The sequence below is a fragment of the Eretmochelys imbricata genome, chromosome 24 (assembly GCF_965152235.1).
Source record: "Eretmochelys imbricata isolate rEreImb1 chromosome 24, rEreImb1.hap1, whole genome shotgun sequence".
NCBI lineage: Eukaryota > Metazoa > Chordata > Testudines > Cheloniidae > Eretmochelys > Eretmochelys imbricata.
The window spans coordinates 20,185,691-20,204,268 of NC_135595.1; the positions used below are offsets into that span (position 1 = coordinate 20,185,691).

The window sequence follows — 18,578 nt, forward strand, 5'->3', positions numbered from 1 at the left end:
ATGGCTGCGAATCAGGACTCCCAGGTTCTGTCCATGGCTCTGAAAGAGGAGTGGGGTCTCGTTGGTAAGAGTGGGCGGGGAGTCAGGACTTCTCGGCTGTCTTCTTGGTTCTAAGCCTGAATTGAACACATCTTTTTTCTACCTCAGTTTCCCTATTTCTTAGATGGGGAGAATATCACTTTGCTACCATCTAGGGACATAGAAGGGGCAGGGAAAGGCGTTCTGAGGTTTAATGGATGTTTCCACATGAAAGCTCTAAAAAAACCAAAGTGGGAAAATCTTTCTTTCTTTCTTTCTTAAAACTACCTTACGCTCACGTCATGAATTCAAGGCCCCCATGCTCTGGAATGGAAAGAGTTGATGCTCCTGGGATCGCTGGCTGGAGGTGCACAGCCATCTATCCAAAGGCTTAACAAGCGTCAATCGTATTCTGAAAAAGAGAATTGGCAGGATCAGCCATGAAAAGTGGGCTGAAGTCGAGTGTGGCTGAGAGGCAGAGGCCTGGAGCAGAGAGTGACAGCGGGGTGTGTGTGTGTGTGTGTGTGTGTGTGTGTGAAAGGTTCACCGCAAAGCCAGGCAGAAACCCCTCTTCAGAGCAGCCGAATTCTTGTTTTTCTGTCTACACAGACGTGTGGGGTTTGTTCGCAGGCACAAGCTGCACCCCAGATAGCCACGTCAGCAGCTGAAAATGTATTCTAGCCACAGACACTCAGGCAGCAAACAGACTTGTCTGCAGTGTTGAGTCAGATACAAATGACCAGCTAGCAAGATGTCTTTCCCCATCCGGAGAGTTAAATGGAACTGGGCAGAACTGCTGCAAAAGCAGGTGGCATTTCTCCAAGATCTGCCTGCCCACACGTTCAGTGAGGAGGCATTGGTGGTAACAACTCCCACAGCGCCACCTCTTGGTTCCTGGTGGTATTTCGCCCACGGGCACTGCCTGGGGAGGGGTGGGGAGCCGGGGTTTGTACTGAGAAGGGATTTTTCCAACCTCCAGGGAGCGCTCTGCAATGCGAGGTGTGTGCGTCCAGAGAGCTATCGTGCTCCGGCCCCCTGCAGCCCTGCGCCCCCTCGGAAGGGACCTGCGTCACCGTCGTGGCAGAGTTCAGACTGGGTGAGTGAAAGAAGATTTCTACTAAGTGTAGACACCATTGTCCTCCTGAAGCCAGGGGTCGAACCCAGGAGTCCTGGCTCCCAGCCCCTCCCCCTACTCTAACCAATAGACTCCGCTCCTCTCCAGGAGCAGGGACTGCTCAGTCTGGAAAGATAATGTCATAGACGGGGGACGGGATGAGATGGGGAATTGCACTGGGTGGCTGTGGGGCCTGGATCAGACAGAAGACAGGATTTTATCTGGGTGAGGGGGAAGATGTGATTAGTTGGGGGTGGGGTGGATGGAACAAAAGGGGAGGATGGAGCAGCTGGGGGTCCATTTTGGAGTTCAGAGGTGATGCTCTGTTTCCCTTCCACAGAGGGATCCTCCTTGTCCTACACGGCTAAATCGTGCCTGGAGCCCAAGAACTGTGAGCCAGGCCCCTTCTCGCTGACCTACGCAAACAATGTCACCGTGCGGGTGAACATCGCCTGCTGTGACACCGACGGCTGCAACGCCGGGGCCATCCCAGGTGTGTGTCTGCTGCAAACCTAGAGCCCTGCTCTGCCCACACCTGCCTGGAGATAACCCAGGAGTCCTGGCTCCCAGCCCCCCTGCTCTAACCCCTAGACCCCACTCCCTTCCCCGAGCTGGGATCGAGCCCAGCGTGTGGTGACTCCCCACCCCTGGCTGACTGTGTGTGTCTGACTGTTCTCAGTGCCAACTCTGAGCTCCGTCCCCAACGGCCGGCAGTGCCCGTCATGCTTCTACCTGTGGGGAGGAAACTGTCAGGACAACAAGCCCTTGGCCTGCACCGGCGCCGAGGACCATTGTGTTGAGGAATCTGGGATATTAACACTGGGTAAGTCCTCCAGATGTGGGAGGGGGTCTAAACACAGAGCACGAGGTGGAGCCCAGGTGTCCTGGCTCAGTCCCAGGCCCCCTTGCTCTGACCCTCTAGACTCCACTCCCGTGGCAGAGTTGCAGAGAGAACCCTGGAGTCCTACTTGCCGAGATGCCAAAGGAGCACTCAAGGAGGATAAGGCCACTGCGGAGAAACTAAATGAATTCTGTGCATCGGTCTTCACGGCTGAGGCTGGGAGGGAGATTCCCAAACCGGAACCATTCTATTTTCATGACAAATCTGAGGAACTGTCCCAGATTGAGGAGTCATTACCGGAGTTTTTGCAACAAATTGATAAATTAAACAGTAATAAGTCACCAGGACGAGATGGGTTTCGCCCAAGAGATCGGAAGGAACTCAAAGGTCAAATTACAGAACGACTTATTGTGGTTTGTAAATTACCATTTAAATCAGCTTCTGTCCCAACTGGCTGGAGGACGGCTAATGACACACCAATTTTCTAAAAAGGGCTCCAGAGGTGATCCTGGCAACTACAGGCCAATAAGTCTGACTTCAGTATAGGGCAAACTCATTGAAACTACAGGAAAGAAGAGAATTGTCAGCCACATAGAGGTACATAATTTGTTGTGGAAGGATCAACATGGTTTCGGTAAAGGGAAATCACGCCTCAGCAATCTACTAGAATTCTCTGAGGGGGTCAACAAGCGTGTGAACAAGGGGAATCCAGTGGATACAGTGTACTTAGATTTTCAGAAAGCCTTTGAAAAGGTCCCTCACCAAAGGCTCTTCAGAAACGTGAGCTGTCATGGGATAAAATCCTCTCATGGCTCAGTAACTTGTTAAAAGATAGGGAAAAACGGGTAGGAAGAAATGGTCAGTTTTCAGAACGGAGAGAGGTAAAAAGTGGGAGTCCCCCAGGGATCTGCACTGGGCCCAGTCCTATTCATAGAATCATAGAATATCAGGGTTGGAAGGGACCTCAGGAGGTCATCTAGTCCAACCCCCTGCTCAAAGCAGGACCAATCCCCAATTAAATCATCCCAGCCAGGGCTTGGTCAAACCTGACCTTAAAACCTTCTAAGGAAGGAGATTCTACCACCTCCCTAGTTAACGCATTCCAGTGTTTCACCACCCTCTTAGTGAAAAAGTTTTTCCTAATATCCAACCTAAACCTCCCCCACTGCAACTTGAGACCATTACTCCTTGTCCTGTCATCTTTTACCACTGAGAATAGTCTAGAACCATCCTCTCTGGAACCACCTCTCAGGTAGTTGAAAGCAGCTATCAAATCCCTCCTCATTCTTCTCTTCTGCAGACTAAACAATCCCAGTTCCCTCAGTCTCTCCTCATAAGTCATGTGCTCCAGACGCCTAATCATTTTTGTTGTCCTTCGCTGGACTCTCTCCAATTTATCCACATCCTTCTTGTAGTGTGGGGCCCAAAACTGGACACAGTACTCCAGATGAGGCCTCACCAATGTCGAATAGAGGGGAACGATCACGTCCCTCGATCTGCTCGCTATGCCCCTACTTATACATCCCAAAATGCCATTGGCCTTCTTGGCAACAAGGGCACACTGCTGACTCATATCCAGCTTCTCGTCCACTGTCACCCCTAGGTCCTTTCCCGCAGAACTGCTGCCTAGCCATTCGGTCCCTAGTCTGTAGCGGTGCCTAGGATTCTTCCGTCCTAAATGCGGGACTCTACACTTGTCCTTGTTGAACCTCATCAGATTTCTTTTGGCCCAATCCTCTAATTTGTCTAGGTCCCTCTGTATCCTAACCCTACCTGCCACCGTATCTACCACTCTTCCTAATTTAGTATCATCTGCAAATTTGCTGAGAGTGCAATCCACACCATCCTCCAGATCATTTATGAAGATATTGAACAAAACCGGCCCCAGGACTGACCCTTGAGGCACTCCACTTGATACCGGCTGCCAACTAGACATAGAGCCATTGATCACTGCCCGTTGAGCCCGACAATCTAGCCAACTTTGTATCCACCTTATAGTGCATTCATCCAGCCCATACTTCTTTAACTTGCTGACATGAATACTGTGGGAGACCGTGTCAAAAGCTTTGCTAAAGTCAAGAAACAATACATCCACTGCTTTCCCTTCATCCACAGAACCAGTAATCTCATCATAGAAGGCGATTAGATTAGTCAGGCATGACCTTCCCTTGGTGAATCCATGCTGGCTGTTCCTGATCACTTTCCTCTCATGTAAGTGCTTCAGGATTGATTCCTTGAGGACCTGCTCCATGATTTTTCCGGGGACTGAGGTGAGGCTGACTGGCCTGTAGTTCCCAGCATCCTCCTTCTTCCCTTTTTTAAAGATGGGCACTACATTAGCCTTTTTCCAGTCATCTGGGACTTCCCCCATTCGCCACGAGTTTTCAAAGATAATGGCCAATGGCTCTGCAATCACATCCACCAACTCCTTTAGCACTCTCGGATGCAAGGCATCTGGCCCCATGGACTTGTGCAAGTCCAGCTTTTCTAAATAGTCCTGAACCACCTCTTTCTCCACAGAGGGCTGGCCCCCTATTCCCCATGCTGTGATGCCCAGCGCAGCAGTCTGGGAGCCGACCTTGTTCCTGAAGACAGAGTCAAAAAAGCATTGAGTACATTAGCTATTCACCATATTCCGAAATGTTCTGGAAAAAGGGGTAAATAGTGAGGTGGCAAAATTTGCAGAAGATACAAACCTACTCAAGATAGTTAAGTCCAAAGCAGACTGTGAAGAGGTACGAAAGGGTCTCTCAAAACAGGGTGACTGGGCAACAAAACGGCAGAGGAAATTCAATGTTGATAAATGCTAAATAATGCACATGGGCAAACATAATCCCAACTAGACATACACAATGATGGGTCAAATTTACCACTCAAGAAAGATCTTGGAGTCTCTATGGAGAGTTCTCTGAAATCATCCACTCCATGTGCAGCGGCTGTGAAAACAGCGAACAGAATGCTGGGAATCATTAAGAAAGGGACAGAGAATAGGACAGAAAAAATCGTGTTGCCTCAATATAAATCATTGGGAGGCCCACAGCTGAACACTGAGTGCGGATGTGGTCGCCCTGTCTCCAAAAAGATCTACTGGAATTGGAAAAGCTTCAGAAAAGCCCAACCAAAATGACGAGGGGGATGGAACGGCTGCCATATGAGGAGAGATTAATAAGAGTGGGACTTTTCATCCTGGAAAAGAGACGGCTAAGGGGGGATAGGAAAGAGTTCTATAAAAGGTTGAAGGGTGTGAAGGAAGTGTTATTACTCTTTCTAACATATGAACTAGGGGCCACCAAATGAAATGAACGGGCAGCAGGTTTAAAAAAACCAAAGGAAGTACTGCTTCACACAACGCACAGTCAACCTGTGGAAGTCATTGCCGGGAAATGTTGTGAAGGCGAAGACTACAACAGGGTTCAAACAGGAACGAGAGAAGTTCCTGGAGGACAGGTCCATCTGTGGCTATTAGCCAGGGTGGGCAGGGATGGTGGCCCTAGCCTCTGTTTGCCAGGAGCTGGGAATGGGCGACGGGGGATGGATCACCGGAAGGTTCCCTGTTCTGTTCATTCCCTCTGGGGCACCTGGCATTGGCCAGAGGATACTGGGCTAGATGGACCTTTGGTGTGACCCAGGAGGGCCGTTCCTCTGTTCTGTTCTCACGTAGTTCCAGCCCCCTGCTCTGAGCACTACACCCCACTCTACCTGCAGAGCCGGGTGCAGTCCTGCTGGGAGGGGAGTGTGTGAGAGACCTTATTGGGGTCGGGGGGGGATGTGGGAGCCCCTGATTACGTCTCTCTACCCCCGTACAGGTGACATCACCGTGATGAAGACTGCGGCTGGATGTGGCTCCCCTGGCGCCTGCATGAAGAGCGTGGGGAAGAACAAATACGCCCAGGGCATGGTGGAGATGCTGAGCCGGGCCAAGTGCTACCCAGCTCCCAGGGCCGGTGGAGGCATCGGGGAGCCCTGAGTCCCGGACTAGCGTCCTTCCCTTCTGCTGCATGCCGGGCTGCTGTGCACCTCCCTTCAGCAGCCACCGGCTGCTGCTTCTCTATGGGGGGGATTCTGGGTTCCTTTTGTGCATTGGCTGAATAAAGTGAGTTGTGGGGAAAGCACCCCCCTTGCTCCTTGTCCCCTGACCGCCCCGTACCGGGCCCCCCCGCCCCTATCTGTGCACAAGTGATGCTTGCAGGAAGAGAACTCGGGAGTCCTGACTCCCAGTAACGCCCCCTGTAACCCACCAGAGCCCACTCCCTTCTGAAAGCCAGGGATAGAGCCCAGGAGTCCTGGCTCCCAAGCCCCCTGCTCTAACCACTGGACCCCCTCCCCTTGCAGGGCCAGGGAATGGAACCCAGGAGTCCTGCCTAGACCCCCTCCCCCAGGGGAAGGCCCGTGGCCGGGGGAAAGGCACCAGCTGGCTAAGCTCCCCTGGGGAAGGAGGGCTGTGGGAAGGAGAGGCCGTGGCTCACCCAGCTGTCCAGGCGGGCGGGAACGCCCTGGAGGGGAGCAATGTCCTTCTAGGTTGATTTTGCAGGGCTCAGTTCGTCCCGCTCTCTGGGGCGGCTCCACTGGGAATGCCGGGCTCAGGGAAGGTGTCAGGAAACAGGGCAGATCCCCCCAGCCGGTGGTGCTCTGTGAGCAGATTTCACCCAGCGTGAACTCCTGGATCGCTGCCCCCGTCTGACCCCGGAGTCACAGCCAGTCCCCTCAGATACTCTCAGACAAGCCGGACTTTGGGAGGAAACCTCACGTACACCCCAAACCAGCCCACCTAGGTTGTTCCCAGCCCCAGGAGACTGGTCACTTACCCCAGAGCCACGGGACCCCAGATCCTACACCAAAGGCAACGCTGGCAGCCAGGTCTGTAGGAAACTCGCTAAAGGTTCGTGAGCTAAGGAAAGGGAATGAGGGTCACGAGGGGTTAAAGCCGGTAAAATTCATGCCCAGGTGAGTCGCAGTCTGTAATTCCAAACGGTGGCGGTGATGGAAGAAACTGCCGTTTTCCCAAGTCTTTTCAGGTGCCCCCAGACGGTCTCCAGGGCTCCCCGCTTTGCATCCCGTTCTGGTCCCTGTAAGAGTCCAGCCAGCCCAGCGAGGCAGGATCCTTCCCTGAATCCATCCTTACAGCTTCTTCTCCCAGAGAACAAGCTGGCAGGGCCCCCACCCACGTGGGCTTTGCCTTCGATGGGGAGAGGGAGGAACGCGGCGGTCAGCACACGCGATGGCCCCTGCCTTTGGGGTCAGCACTTTTCTGGTGCTAAAGTTGCTCATTAGCATCCCTCCGGCGTCTCTGCTGGGTCAGTGAGTCCCAGGGCTGTGCTCAGGGTGAATGGTTGTTACTCCGTTAAAAGAGCAGACGGGGAAGGGAAAACCATACCACGGCCCATTGGTTTTCATGAAATCGAAACTCCAAACACACTCTTCTACCTTCGCCATGCCTTTGATCTAGGCCAGGGTCTCTCGACATTTCCAGACAGCTGTACCCCTTGCGGGAGTCTGATGTGTCTTGGGTACCCTAAATTTCCCCTCACTGAAAAACGACTTGCTCACAAAAGCAGCCATAAAAATGCACAATGTCATGGCCGTGCTGCTGCTGACAAGCTGCTTCCTTTCTCATTTCCGCCATTATAAAATCACTCGGTGGGAACGCAGGACAAATCCTGCACTGGCATTTCAGTGTAGAGTATATAGAACAATGTGAACAAGGGGTCGACATTTTAGCTCATACTGACTTCACTCGTGCCTTAATGCGGCCGGTTGTAAAACGAGGCAAACATCAAGATGAGCTGATGTTCCCCCCGGAAGACCTGTGTGTACCCCTAGGGTACATGGACCCCTGGCTGAGAACCACTGATCTGCACTAATGCACAAGGGAATTGGCCTCAAGACACATTGGTATCATCTGATCAGCCAGTGTCCCATGCAGGGTTGTGAAATCTCCCATCTCCGGGCCCACCAGGATGTCACGGGGCAGCCCCAGCCGATCCCCCAGGGGGCAGGTATTTGCCAACCTTTCCACAGAGCAGGACCTGGGGATTACAGTGGATGAGAAGCTGGCTATGAGACAGCAGGGTGGCCTTGTTGCCAAGAAGGCCAATGGCGTTTTGGGCTGCATCAGTAGGAGCGTTGCCAGCAGATGGAGGGAAGTGATTATTCCCCTCTATTCGGCACTGGTGAGGCCACATCTGGAGTACTGGGTCCAGTTTTGGGCCCCCCACTACAGAAGGGATGTGGAAAAATTGGAGAGAGTCCAGCGGAGGGCAAGGAAAATGATTAGGGGGCTGGGGCACGTGACTTAGGAGGGGAGGCTGAGGGAACTGGGCTTCTTTTGTCTGCAGAAGAGAAGAGTGAGGGGGAATTTGATAGCAGCCTTCAACTACCTGAGGGGGGCTCCAAAGAGGGTGGTGCTCAGCTGTTCTCAGTGGTGGCAGATGACAGAACGAGGAGCAATGGTCTCCAGTTGCAGTGGGGGCGGTCTAGGCTGGAGATTAGGAAACACCATTTCAATAGGAGGGTGGTGAAGCGCTGCATTGGGTTCCCTAGGGAGGGGGTGGAATCTCCACCCTTTGACGTGTTTAACGCCCAGCTTGACACAGCCCTGGCTGGGATGAATTAGTTGGGGTGGGTCCTGCTTTGAGCAGGGGTTGGACTAGATGACCTCCTGAGCTCTCTTCCAACCCTGATCTTCTATGGTTCTCTGATTCTCTGAACCTGCCTGCCGTACCCACAGCCAGCTGCTTCATCACTGCTCTGGTCACTGCAGAAAATGCCCAGCCACCATGTGGGTGCCCCAGCCCTTCTGCCTGCTGTCTGCTCTCCTGGTCACAGGGGAGACCCTTCCGTCCCCAGGCACAGGGAGCCGGGCACCGATGAGGAGCAGGAAATGCTTGGAAAAAACAGAAAATTCTCAGGAGCCAGGAAAACCGCCCCCCACCCTTGTCATCCTGCTTGGAAATGTTCCCCTGCCCCCAGCACTGAGATTCCTGCCAGGACTCCTGGGTTCATTCCCCGGCTCTGGGAGGGAGTGGGGTGTCTCTTCTGAGGTGTATGTGCCCCACGCTGGCCCAGCGAGCGCAGGGAGAAAAGGGCCGAGCAGCGGGAGGGGTTTGCAGATTCCTGGGCACAGGGACTAGCGTGAGGGCCGCGCTGAGCTGCGTGAGCCGGGACCGAGCCGTGCTTGGCCAGGAGGGGACACTGTTGCACCATCGCACTGACTCACATGGTCTCATTTCTGGGAGCCAGGACTCCTGGGTTCTATCCCCAGGTCAGGGACGGGGTGGGTCTAGAATAGGCTGGAAGCCAGCAGCAATTCGGACTCCTTGCTTAAAAGAACAGGAGTACTTGTGGCACCTTAGAGACTAACAAATTCATAAAAATTTGTTAGTCTCTAAGATGCCACAAGTACTCCCGTCCTTTTTGGGGATTCAGACTAACACGGCTGCTACTCTGAAATCTGATTCCTTAGCTGTATTCGTGGCTCCGAGTCTGACACTGCCTCTTTCTGCCTCAGTTTCCCTGATTATAAGATGGGGGTAATGTTCCCTTCCTCCCACCTGGGACCCTGGCAAAGGCGGGAGAAGGCTTTTGGAGGTTGAAGTGATGTTTCCAGATGAAAGCTCTGAAAAAAACCAAAGTGGACCAATTGGTTTTCTTTCTTTCGTCCTTCCATTAAAAACTTATGTTCACTGACTGAATTGAAACTCTCCCAAGCTCTGGACAGGAAAGAGTTAAGGATCATGGGATCTCTTCAGCCAGCCCAGAGTTTTTGCATGCACGATGGAGGTGTGAAGCCATCAGTGGCAAGGGTGAACGATCACCAATCAAATTTGGAAGAAGAGAGTTGACAGGACAGGATGGTCCCCGGCTTTGGAGTCGACACTTTTCTGGTGCTTGCATTTCAGTGTAGAGTATATAGAGCAATATGAACAAGGGGCCGACAGTTTAGCTCGTACTGACTTCACTCGTGCCTTAATGTGGCCGGTTGTAAAATGAGGCAAATATCTAGATGAGCTGATGTACCCCCGGAAGACCTGTGTGTACCCCTGGGGTACACGGACCCCTGGCTGAGAACCGCTGATCTCCACTAATGCACAAGGGAATTGGCCTCAGTACACATTGGCATCACCTGATTAGCCAGTGTCACATGCAGGGCTGTGAAATCTCCCATCTCCGGGCCCACCAAGATGTCATGGGGCAGCCCCAGCCGATCCCCCAGGGGGCAGGTATTTGCCAACCTGCCTGAGAAAACCACAGCCAGATGCTTCCTCGCTGTTCTGCTCACTGCAGCAAGCACCCGGGCACCATGTGGGTGGCTCTGCCCCTCTGCCTGCTGTCCGCTCTCCTGGCCACAGGTGAGTCCCGTCCGTCCCCAGGCACAGGGAGCCGGGTGGTGGGGGCGGGATTTCACCTGGGGAACGTGCCGCTGTGGATGGCGGATTCTGGGGTCAGGATGGAATTTGTGGGTAAAACCAGCGAGAGGAAAACCCGGGGCCATGTCCCCCGACTGAATTGGGGAGAGCAGGGAGTGGAGCCTGGGACTCCCACAGCCCATGCTAGGTGCCTGGCCAGTGGGTCTGAGTCCGTCTGTCCTTCCTTCTTCTCGTTCCTTCTCCAGCTCTCACCCGGGCTTGGGGTCATCCCGATGAGCAGCACCACCCCCATCCACATGTAATCCTGCTTGGAAATGTTCCCCTGCCCATCAGCGCTGAGATTCCTGCCAGGACTCCTGGCTTCATTCCCCGGGTTTCAAAGGGGAATGGGGATGCAACGGGTGGGGGCTGGGAGCCAGGACTTCTGGGCTCATTCCCCAGCTGTAGAAGAGGGCTGGGGTGTAGTGAGTTTGAGCGGAGATGGCTGCAAATCAGGACTCCCGGGTTCTGTCCGTGGCCTGAAAGAGGAGTGGGGTCTCATGGGTTAGAGTGAGCTGGGAGTCAGGAGTGAGGAGTTCTCGACTGTCTTCTTGGTTCTAACCCTGAATTGAACACATCTTTTTTCTACCTCAGTTTCCATATTTCTTTGATAGTGATAATATAATATGATAATATAACTTTGCTACATTCTAGGGACATAGAAGGGGCAGGGGAAGGCATTCTGAGGTTTAATTGATGTTTCCACATGAAAGCTCTAAAAAAACCAAAGTGGGCAAATTTCTTTCTTTCTTTCTTTCTTTCTTTCTTTCTTTCTTTCTTAAAAACCTTACACGCACATCATGAATTTAAAGGCCCCCACGCTATGGAGAGGAAAGAGTTGATGCTCCTGGGATCGCTGGCTGGAGGTGCACAGCCATCTATCCAAAGGCTTAACAAGCATCAATCGTATTCTGAAGAAGAGAATTGGGAGGATCAGCGATGAAAAGTGGGCTGAAGTCGAGTGTGGCTGAGAGGCAGAGGCCTGGAGCAGAGAGTGACAGCGGGGGGTGTGTGTGTGTGTGTGAAAGGTTCACCGCAAAGCCAGGCAGAAACCCCTCTTCAGAGCAGCTGAATTCTTGTTTTTCTGTCTACACAGACGTGTGGGGTTTGTTCGCAGGCACAAGCTGCACCCCAGATAGCCACGTCAGCAGCTGAAAATGTATTCTAGCCACAGACACTCAGGCAGCAAACAGACTTGTCTGCGGTATTGAGTCAGATACAAATGACCAGCTAGCAAGATGCCTTTCCCCATCCGGAGAGTTAAATGGAACTGGGCAGAACTGCTGCAAAAGCAGGTGGCATTTCTCCAAGATCTGCCTGCCCACACGTTCAGTGAGGAGGCATTGGTGGTAACAACTCCCACAGCGCCACCTCTTGGTTCCTGGTGGTATTTCGCCCACGGGCACTGCCTGGGGAGGGGTGGGGAGCAGGGGTTTGTACCGAGAAGGGATTTTTCCAACCTCCAGGGAGCGCTCTGCAATGCGAGGTGTGTGCGTCCAGAGAGCTATCGTGCTCCGGCTCCCTGCAGCCCTGCGCCCCCTCGGAAGGGACCTGTGTCACCGTCGTGGCAGAGATGAGGCTGGGTGAGTGAAAGAACATTCCTACTAAGTGTAGACACCATTGTCCTCCTGAAGCCAGGGGTCGAACCCAGGAGTCCTGGCTCCCACCCCCTCCTCCTACTCTAACCAATAGCCTCCGCTCCTCTCCAGGAGCAGGGACTGCTCAGTCTGGAAAGATAATGTCATAGACAGGGGATGGGATGAGATGGGGAATTGCAGTGGGTGACTGTGGGGCCTGGATCAGACTAGAAGAGAGGATTTTATTGGGGGTCGGGGGAAAGATGAGATTAGTTGGGGGTGGGGTGGATGGAACAAAAGGGGAGGATGGAGCAGCTGGGGATCCATTGGGGAGCTCAGAGGTGATTCTCTGTTTCTCTTCCACAGAGGGATACTACTTCTCCTACACGGCTAAATCGTGCCTGGAGCCCAAGAACTGTGAGTCCGGTCCCTTCTCGCTGACCTACGCGCAGAATGTCACCATGCGGGCGAACATCGCCTGCTGTGACACCGACGGCTGCAACGCCGGGGCCATCCCAGGTGTGTGTCTGCTGCAAACCTAGAGCTCTGCTCCGGCCACACCTGCCTGGAGAGAACCCAGGAGTCCTGGCTCCCAGCCTCACCCCCCACCTCTAACCCCTAGACCCCACTTCCCTCCCACAGCTGGTGACAGAACCCAGGAGTCCTGGCTCCCAGCTCCCCTGCTCTAATCACTAGACCCCACTCCCTTCCCCGAGCTGGGATCGAGCCCAGCGTGTGGTGACTCCCCACCCCTGGCTGACTGTGTGTGTCTGACTGTTCTCAGTGCCAACTGTGAGCTCCGTCCCCAATGGCCGGCAGTGCCAGATGGTTTTCATAGTGGATCGTTTTGACAAGCAGCCGGTGGGGATGTTGGCCTGCACCGGCGCCGAGGACCATTGTGTTGAGGAATCTGGGATATTAACACTGGGTAAGTCCTCCAGATGGGGGCGGGGTCTGAACACAGAGTACGAGGTGGAGCCCAGGTGTCCTGGCTCAGTCCCAGCCCCCCTTGCTCTGACCCACTAGACTCCACTCCCCTGGCAGAGTTGCAGAGAGAACCCTGGAGTCCTACTTGCCGAGATGCCAAAGGAGCACCCAAGGAGGATAAGGCCACTGCGGAGAAACTAAATGAATTCTGTGCATCGGTCTTCACGGCTGAGGCTGGGAGGGAGATTCCCAAACCTGAGCCATTCTGTTTTCATAACAAATCTGAGGAACTGTCCCAGATTGAGGAGTCATTACAGGAGTCTTTGCAAGAAATTGATAAATTAAACAGTAATAAGTCACCAGGACCAGATGGGATTCGCCCAAGAGTTCGGAAGGAACTCAAATGTCAAATTACAGAACTACTAACTGTGGTTTGTAACCTACCATTTAAATCAGCTTCTGTCCCAAATGGCTGGAGGATGGCTAATGACATGCCAATTTCTAAAAAGGGCTCCAGAGGTGATCCCATGAACAACAGGCCAATAAGTCTGACTTCAGTATTGGGCAAACTCATTGAAACTATAGGAAAGAAGAGAACTATCAGTCACATAGATGAACATAATTTGTTGGGGAAGGGTCAACATGGTTTCGGTAAAGGAAAATCACGCCTCACCAATCTACTAGAATTCTCTGAGGGGGTCAACAAGCGTGTGGACAAGGGGGATCCCATGAATATAATGTACTTAGATTTAGAAAGCGTCCCTCACCAAAGGCTCTTAAGCAAAGTGAACTGTCATGGGATAAAATCCTCTTATGGCTCAGTAACTGGTTAAAAGATAGGGAAAAAAGGGTAGGAAAAATGGTCAGTGTTCAGAACGGAGAGAGGTAAATAGTGGGAGTCCCCCAGGGATCTGCACTGGGCCCAGTCCTATTCACCATATTCCAAAATGTTCTGGAAAAAGGGGTAAATAGTGAGGTGGCAAAATTTGCAGAAGATACAAACCTACTCAAGATAGTTAAGTCCAAAGGAGACTGCGAAGAGGTACTAAAGGATCTCTCAGAACTGGGTGACTGGGCAACAAAACGGCAGATGAAATTCAATGTTGATAAATGCAAAGTAATGCACATGGGCAAACGTAATCCCAACTAGACATACACAATGATGGGTCGAATTTACCACTCAAGAAAGATCTTGGAGTCATAGTGGAGAGTTCTCTGAAATCATCCACTCCATGTGCAGCGGCCGTGAAGAAAGCGAACAGAATGCTGGGAATCATTAAGAAAGGGACAGAGAATAAGACAGACAATAGCATGTTGCCTCTATATAAATCCATGGGACGCCCACAGCTTGAACACTGCGTACGGATGTGGTCGCCCCTTCTCAAAAAAGAGATATTGGAATTGGAAAAGCTTCAGAAAAGCCCAACCAAAATGATGAGGGGGATGGAAGTGCTGCCATATGAGGAGAGATTAATAAGAGTGGGACTTTTCACCTTGGAAAAGAGACGGCTAAGGGGGCATATGATCGAGGTCTTGAGAAGATTGAAGGGTGTGGAGGAAGGAAATAAGGAAGAGTTATTTACTCCTCCTAACATAAGAACGGGGGGTCACCACAGGCAGCAGGATTAAAACAAACAAAAGGCAGTACTGCTTCACACAATGCACAGTCAACCTGTGGAACTCCTTGCCAGAGGATGTTTTGAAGGCCAAGACTATAACAGGGTTCAAACAGGAACTAGAGAAGTTCCTGGAGGACAGGTCCATCTGTGGCTATTAGCCAGGGTGGGCAGGGATGGTGGCCCTAGCCTCTGTTTGCCAGGAGCTGGGAATGGGCGACAGGGGATGGATCACCGGAAGGTTCCCTGTTCTGTTCATTCCCTCTGGGGCACCTGGCATTGGCCAGAGGATACTGGGCTAGATGGACCTTTGGTGTAGCCCAGGAGGACCGTTCCTCTGTTATGTTCTCACTTTGTTCCAGCCCCCTGCTCTGAGCACGAGACCCCACTCTGCCTGCAGAGCCGGGTGCAGTCCTGGTGGGAGGGGAGTGTGTGACAAACCACATGGGGGTCAGGGGAGGGGATGTGGGAGCCCCTGATGACGTCTCTCTCCCCCCGTCCAGGTAACATCACCGTGAAGAAGGCTGTGGCTGGATGTGCCTCCCCTGGCGCTTGCATGAAGAGAGAGGGGGAGAGGAAATACGCCCAGGGCGTGGTGGAGATGCTGAGCCGGGCCGAGTGCTACCCAGCTCCCAGGGCCGGTGGAGGCATCGGGCAGCCCTGAGCCCCAGTCTGGAGTCCTGCCCTTCTGCTGTGTGCCAGGCTGCAGTGCACCTCCCTTCAGCAGCCACCGGCTGCTGCTTCTCTTTGGGGGGATTGCGGGTTTCTTTTGTGCATTGGCTGAATCAAGCGAGTTGTGGGGAAAGCACCCCCCTAGCTCCTTGTCCCCTGACCGCCCCGTACCGGGCCCCCCCCGCCCCTATCTGTGCACAAGTGATGCTGGCAGGAAGAGAACCCGGGAGTCCTGACTCCCAGTAATCCCCCCAGTAACCCACCAGAGCCCACTCCCTTCTGAAAGCCAGGGATAGAGCCCAGGAGTCCTGGCTCCCAAGCCCCCTGCTCTAACCACTGGACCCCTCTCCCCTTGCAGGGCCAGGGAATGGAACCCAGGAGTCCTGCCTGGACCCCCTCCCGGAAGGCAAGGCCCATGGCTGGGGGAAAGGCACCAGCGGGCTAAGCTCCCCTGGGGAAGGAGGGCTGTGGGAAGGAGAGGCCGTGGCTCACCCAGCTGTCCAGGCGGGCGGGAACGCCCTGGAGGGGAGCAATGTCCTTCTAGGTTGATTTTGCAGGGCTCAGTTCGTCCCGCTCTCTGGGGCGGCTCCACTGGGAGTGACGGGCTCAGGGAGGGTGTCAGGAAACAGGGCAGATCCCCCCAGCCGGTGGTGCTCTGTGAGCAGATTTCACCCAGTGTGAACTCCTGGATCGCTGCCCCCGTCTGACCCCGGAGTCACAGCCAGTCCCCTCAGATACTCTCAGACAAGCCGGACTTTGGGAGGAAACCTCACGTACACCCCAAACCAGCCCACCCAGGTTGTCCCCTGCCCCAGGAGACTGGTCACTTACCCCAGAGCCACGGGACCCCAGATCCTACACCAAAGGCAACGCTGGCAGCCAGGTCTGTAGGAAACTCGCTAAAGGTTCATGAGCTAAGGAAAGGGAATGAGGGTCACGAGGGGTTAAAGCCGGTAAAATTCATGCCCAGGTGAGTCGCAGTCTGTAATTCCAAACGGTGGCGGTGATGGAAGAAACTGCCATTTTCCCAAGTCTTTTCAGGTGCCCCCAGACGGTCTCCAGGGCTCCCCGCTTTGCATCCGGTTCCGGTCCCTGTAAGAGTCCAGCCGGCCCAGTGAGGCAGGATCCTTCCCTGAATCCATCCTTACAGCTTCTTCTCCCAGAGAACAAGCTGGCAGGGCCCCCACCCACGTGGGCTTTGCCTTCGATGCGGGGAGGGAGGAACGCGGCGGTCAGCACACACGATGGCCCCTGCCTTTGGGGTCAGCACTTTTCTGGTGCTAAAGTTCCTCCTTAGCATCCCTCCGGCATCTCTGCTGGGTCAGTGAGTCCCAGGGCTGTGCTCAGGGTGAATGGTTGTTACTCCGTTAAAAGAGCAGACGGGGAAGGGAAAACCATACCACGGCCCATTGGTTTTCATTAAATCGAAACTCCAAACACACTCTTCTACCTTCGCCATCCCTTTGATCTAGGCCAGGAGCTCTCGACCTTTCCAGACAGCTGTACCCCTTGCGGGAGTCTGATGTGTCTTGGGTACCCCCAGTTTCCCGTCACTTAAAAACGACTTGCTCACAAAACCAGCCATAAAAATGCACAAGGTCACGGCCATGCTGCTGCTGACAAGCTGCTTCCTTTCTCATTTCCGCCATTATAAAATAACTGGGCGGGAACGCAGGACAAATCCTGCACTGGCATTTCAGTGTAGAGTATATAGAGCAATATGAACAAGGGGTCGACAGTTTAGCTCTTACTGACTTCACTCGTGCCTTAAAGTGGCTGATTGTAAAACGAGGCAAATATCTAGATGAGCTGATGTGCCCCCGAAAGACCTGTGCGTACCCCTGGGGTACACGGACCCCTGGCTGAGAACCGCTGATCTCCACTAATGCACAAGGGAATTGGCCTCAGTACACATTGGCATCACCTGATCAGCCAGTGTCACATGCAGGGCTGTGAAATCTCCCATCTCCGGGCGCACCAGGATGTCATGGGGCAGCCCCAACCGATGCCCCAGGGGGCAGGTATTTGCCAACCTGCCTGAGAAAACCACAGCCAGATGCTTCCTCGCTGTCCTGCTCACTGCAGCAAACACCTGGGCACCATGTGGGTGGCTCTGCCCCTCTGCCTGCTGTCCGCTCTCCTGGCCACAGGTGAGTCCCGTCCGTCCCCAGGCACAGGGAGCCGGGTGGTGGGGGCGGGATTTCACCTGGGGAACGTGCCGCTGTGGATGGCGGATTCTGGGGTCAGGATGGAATTTGTGGGTAAAACCAGCAAGAGGAAAACCCGGGGCCACGTCCCCCGACTGAATTGGGGAGAGCAGGGATTGGAGCTTGGGACTCCCACAGCCCACGCTAGGGGCCTGGCCAGTGGGTCTGAGTCCGTCTGTCCTTCCTTCTTCTCGTTCCTCCTCCAGCTCTCGCCCGAGCTTGGGGTCATCCCGATGAGGAGCACCACCCCCATCCACATGTAATCCTGCTTGGAAATGTTCCCCTGCCCGTCAGTGCTGAGATTCCTGCCAGGACTCCTGGGTTCATTCCCCGGGCTTGAAAGGGGAATGGGGGTGCAACAGGTGGGAGCTGGGAGCCAGGAAACCTTTGCTTTGAACTGACTTAGCCTGTGAAGGGAGGCATCGCTTGCCTTTGACCTTTGATTTCTTTGTACCTGTCTTGGGGCGTACGCACCCCATGGTGTTCCAGAGACTGAAGGTTTAATGCGTGCCCTGCTAACCACAGCTGGGAGGAATAAAGGGGCTGGAAAGCCGTGGGGCAGAGCAGCTGCCAGAGAGGAGGGAGCGGCTGGCTGCAAGCCCCCAAAGGTGCAGGGACGCAGAGCCCCGGGGGGAGGTAGGGAGGTGCTCCGGGCTCTGGCAGGGTGGGAGCTCCTCTGAGCCCGTTTATTTCGTTGGAGGGCCCTGAGCCGGCAGTCAGAGGATTGGGCAGGCCTGGGATCCCCCCTGCCCCGGTTGGGCTACGTGAACCTTGGGGCTGTGCCACATTTGGCCAGAGGGAGGCGCCATCACACCCCTCACACAGACCGTTTCTGCCTTTTCTGGCTTGTAATCACTTAGCTCCTGCCCTTCCCTGGTTCTCAGTGTTCGATCTAAAGCAGGGTGTGTCTGGGACCTTCCCTTGGGCCGACAGGATCGGGGCGTCTCCTTTCAAGGAATCAGCAGTGGACTTTCTAGGAGCTTGTGTTGGCCCGGAGGGTGCTGGGAGTTCTGGGCAGGGGGGTTTGCTGGGCTGGGGGGTTTGCTGGGGTCGCTCTGCAGTGTTATTCTCGGGGGGTGGGGGAGGGGTCTGGCTGCAATATAACGGGGAGCGATTTGCAGGCTGGAGCAGGGGTGGGCAAACTTTTTGGCCCGAGGGCCACAATTGGGTATGGAAATTGTATGGCCGGCAATGACTGCTC

At 54.0% G+C, this 18,578-nt stretch overlaps 1 protein-coding gene across 1 annotated transcript; it reads left to right on the top strand.

Annotated features, from left to right (window-relative positions):
* Positions 1–10,227: 10,227 nt before the first annotated feature.
* LOC144279628 (phospholipase A2 inhibitor and Ly6/PLAUR domain-containing protein-like) lies at positions 10,228–15,162 on the top strand. Its single transcript, XM_077841204.1, has 5 exons — positions 10,228–10,321; positions 11,845–11,961; positions 12,322–12,474; positions 12,740–12,883; positions 15,002–15,162. Exons 1-5 carry the CDS (start codon positions 10,228–10,230, stop codon positions 15,160–15,162), a joined length of 669 nt encoding a protein of 222 aa, XP_077697330.1.
* Positions 15,163–18,578: the final 3,416 nt, after the last annotated feature.

Coding starts and splice junctions, on each gene's coding strand:
- LOC144279628 (XM_077841204.1), top strand. CDS start 10,228: ATGCTTCCTCGCTGTTCTGCTCACTGCAGCAAGCACCCGGGCACCATG. Junction 12,475..12,739: donor CAACGCCGGGGCCATCCCAG/GTGTGTGTCTGC, acceptor GACTGTTCTCAG/TGCCAACTGTGAGCTCCGTC. Junction 12,884..15,001: donor ATCTGGGATATTAACACTGG/GTAAGTCCTCCA, acceptor CCCCCCGTCCAG/GTAACATCACCGTGAAGAAG.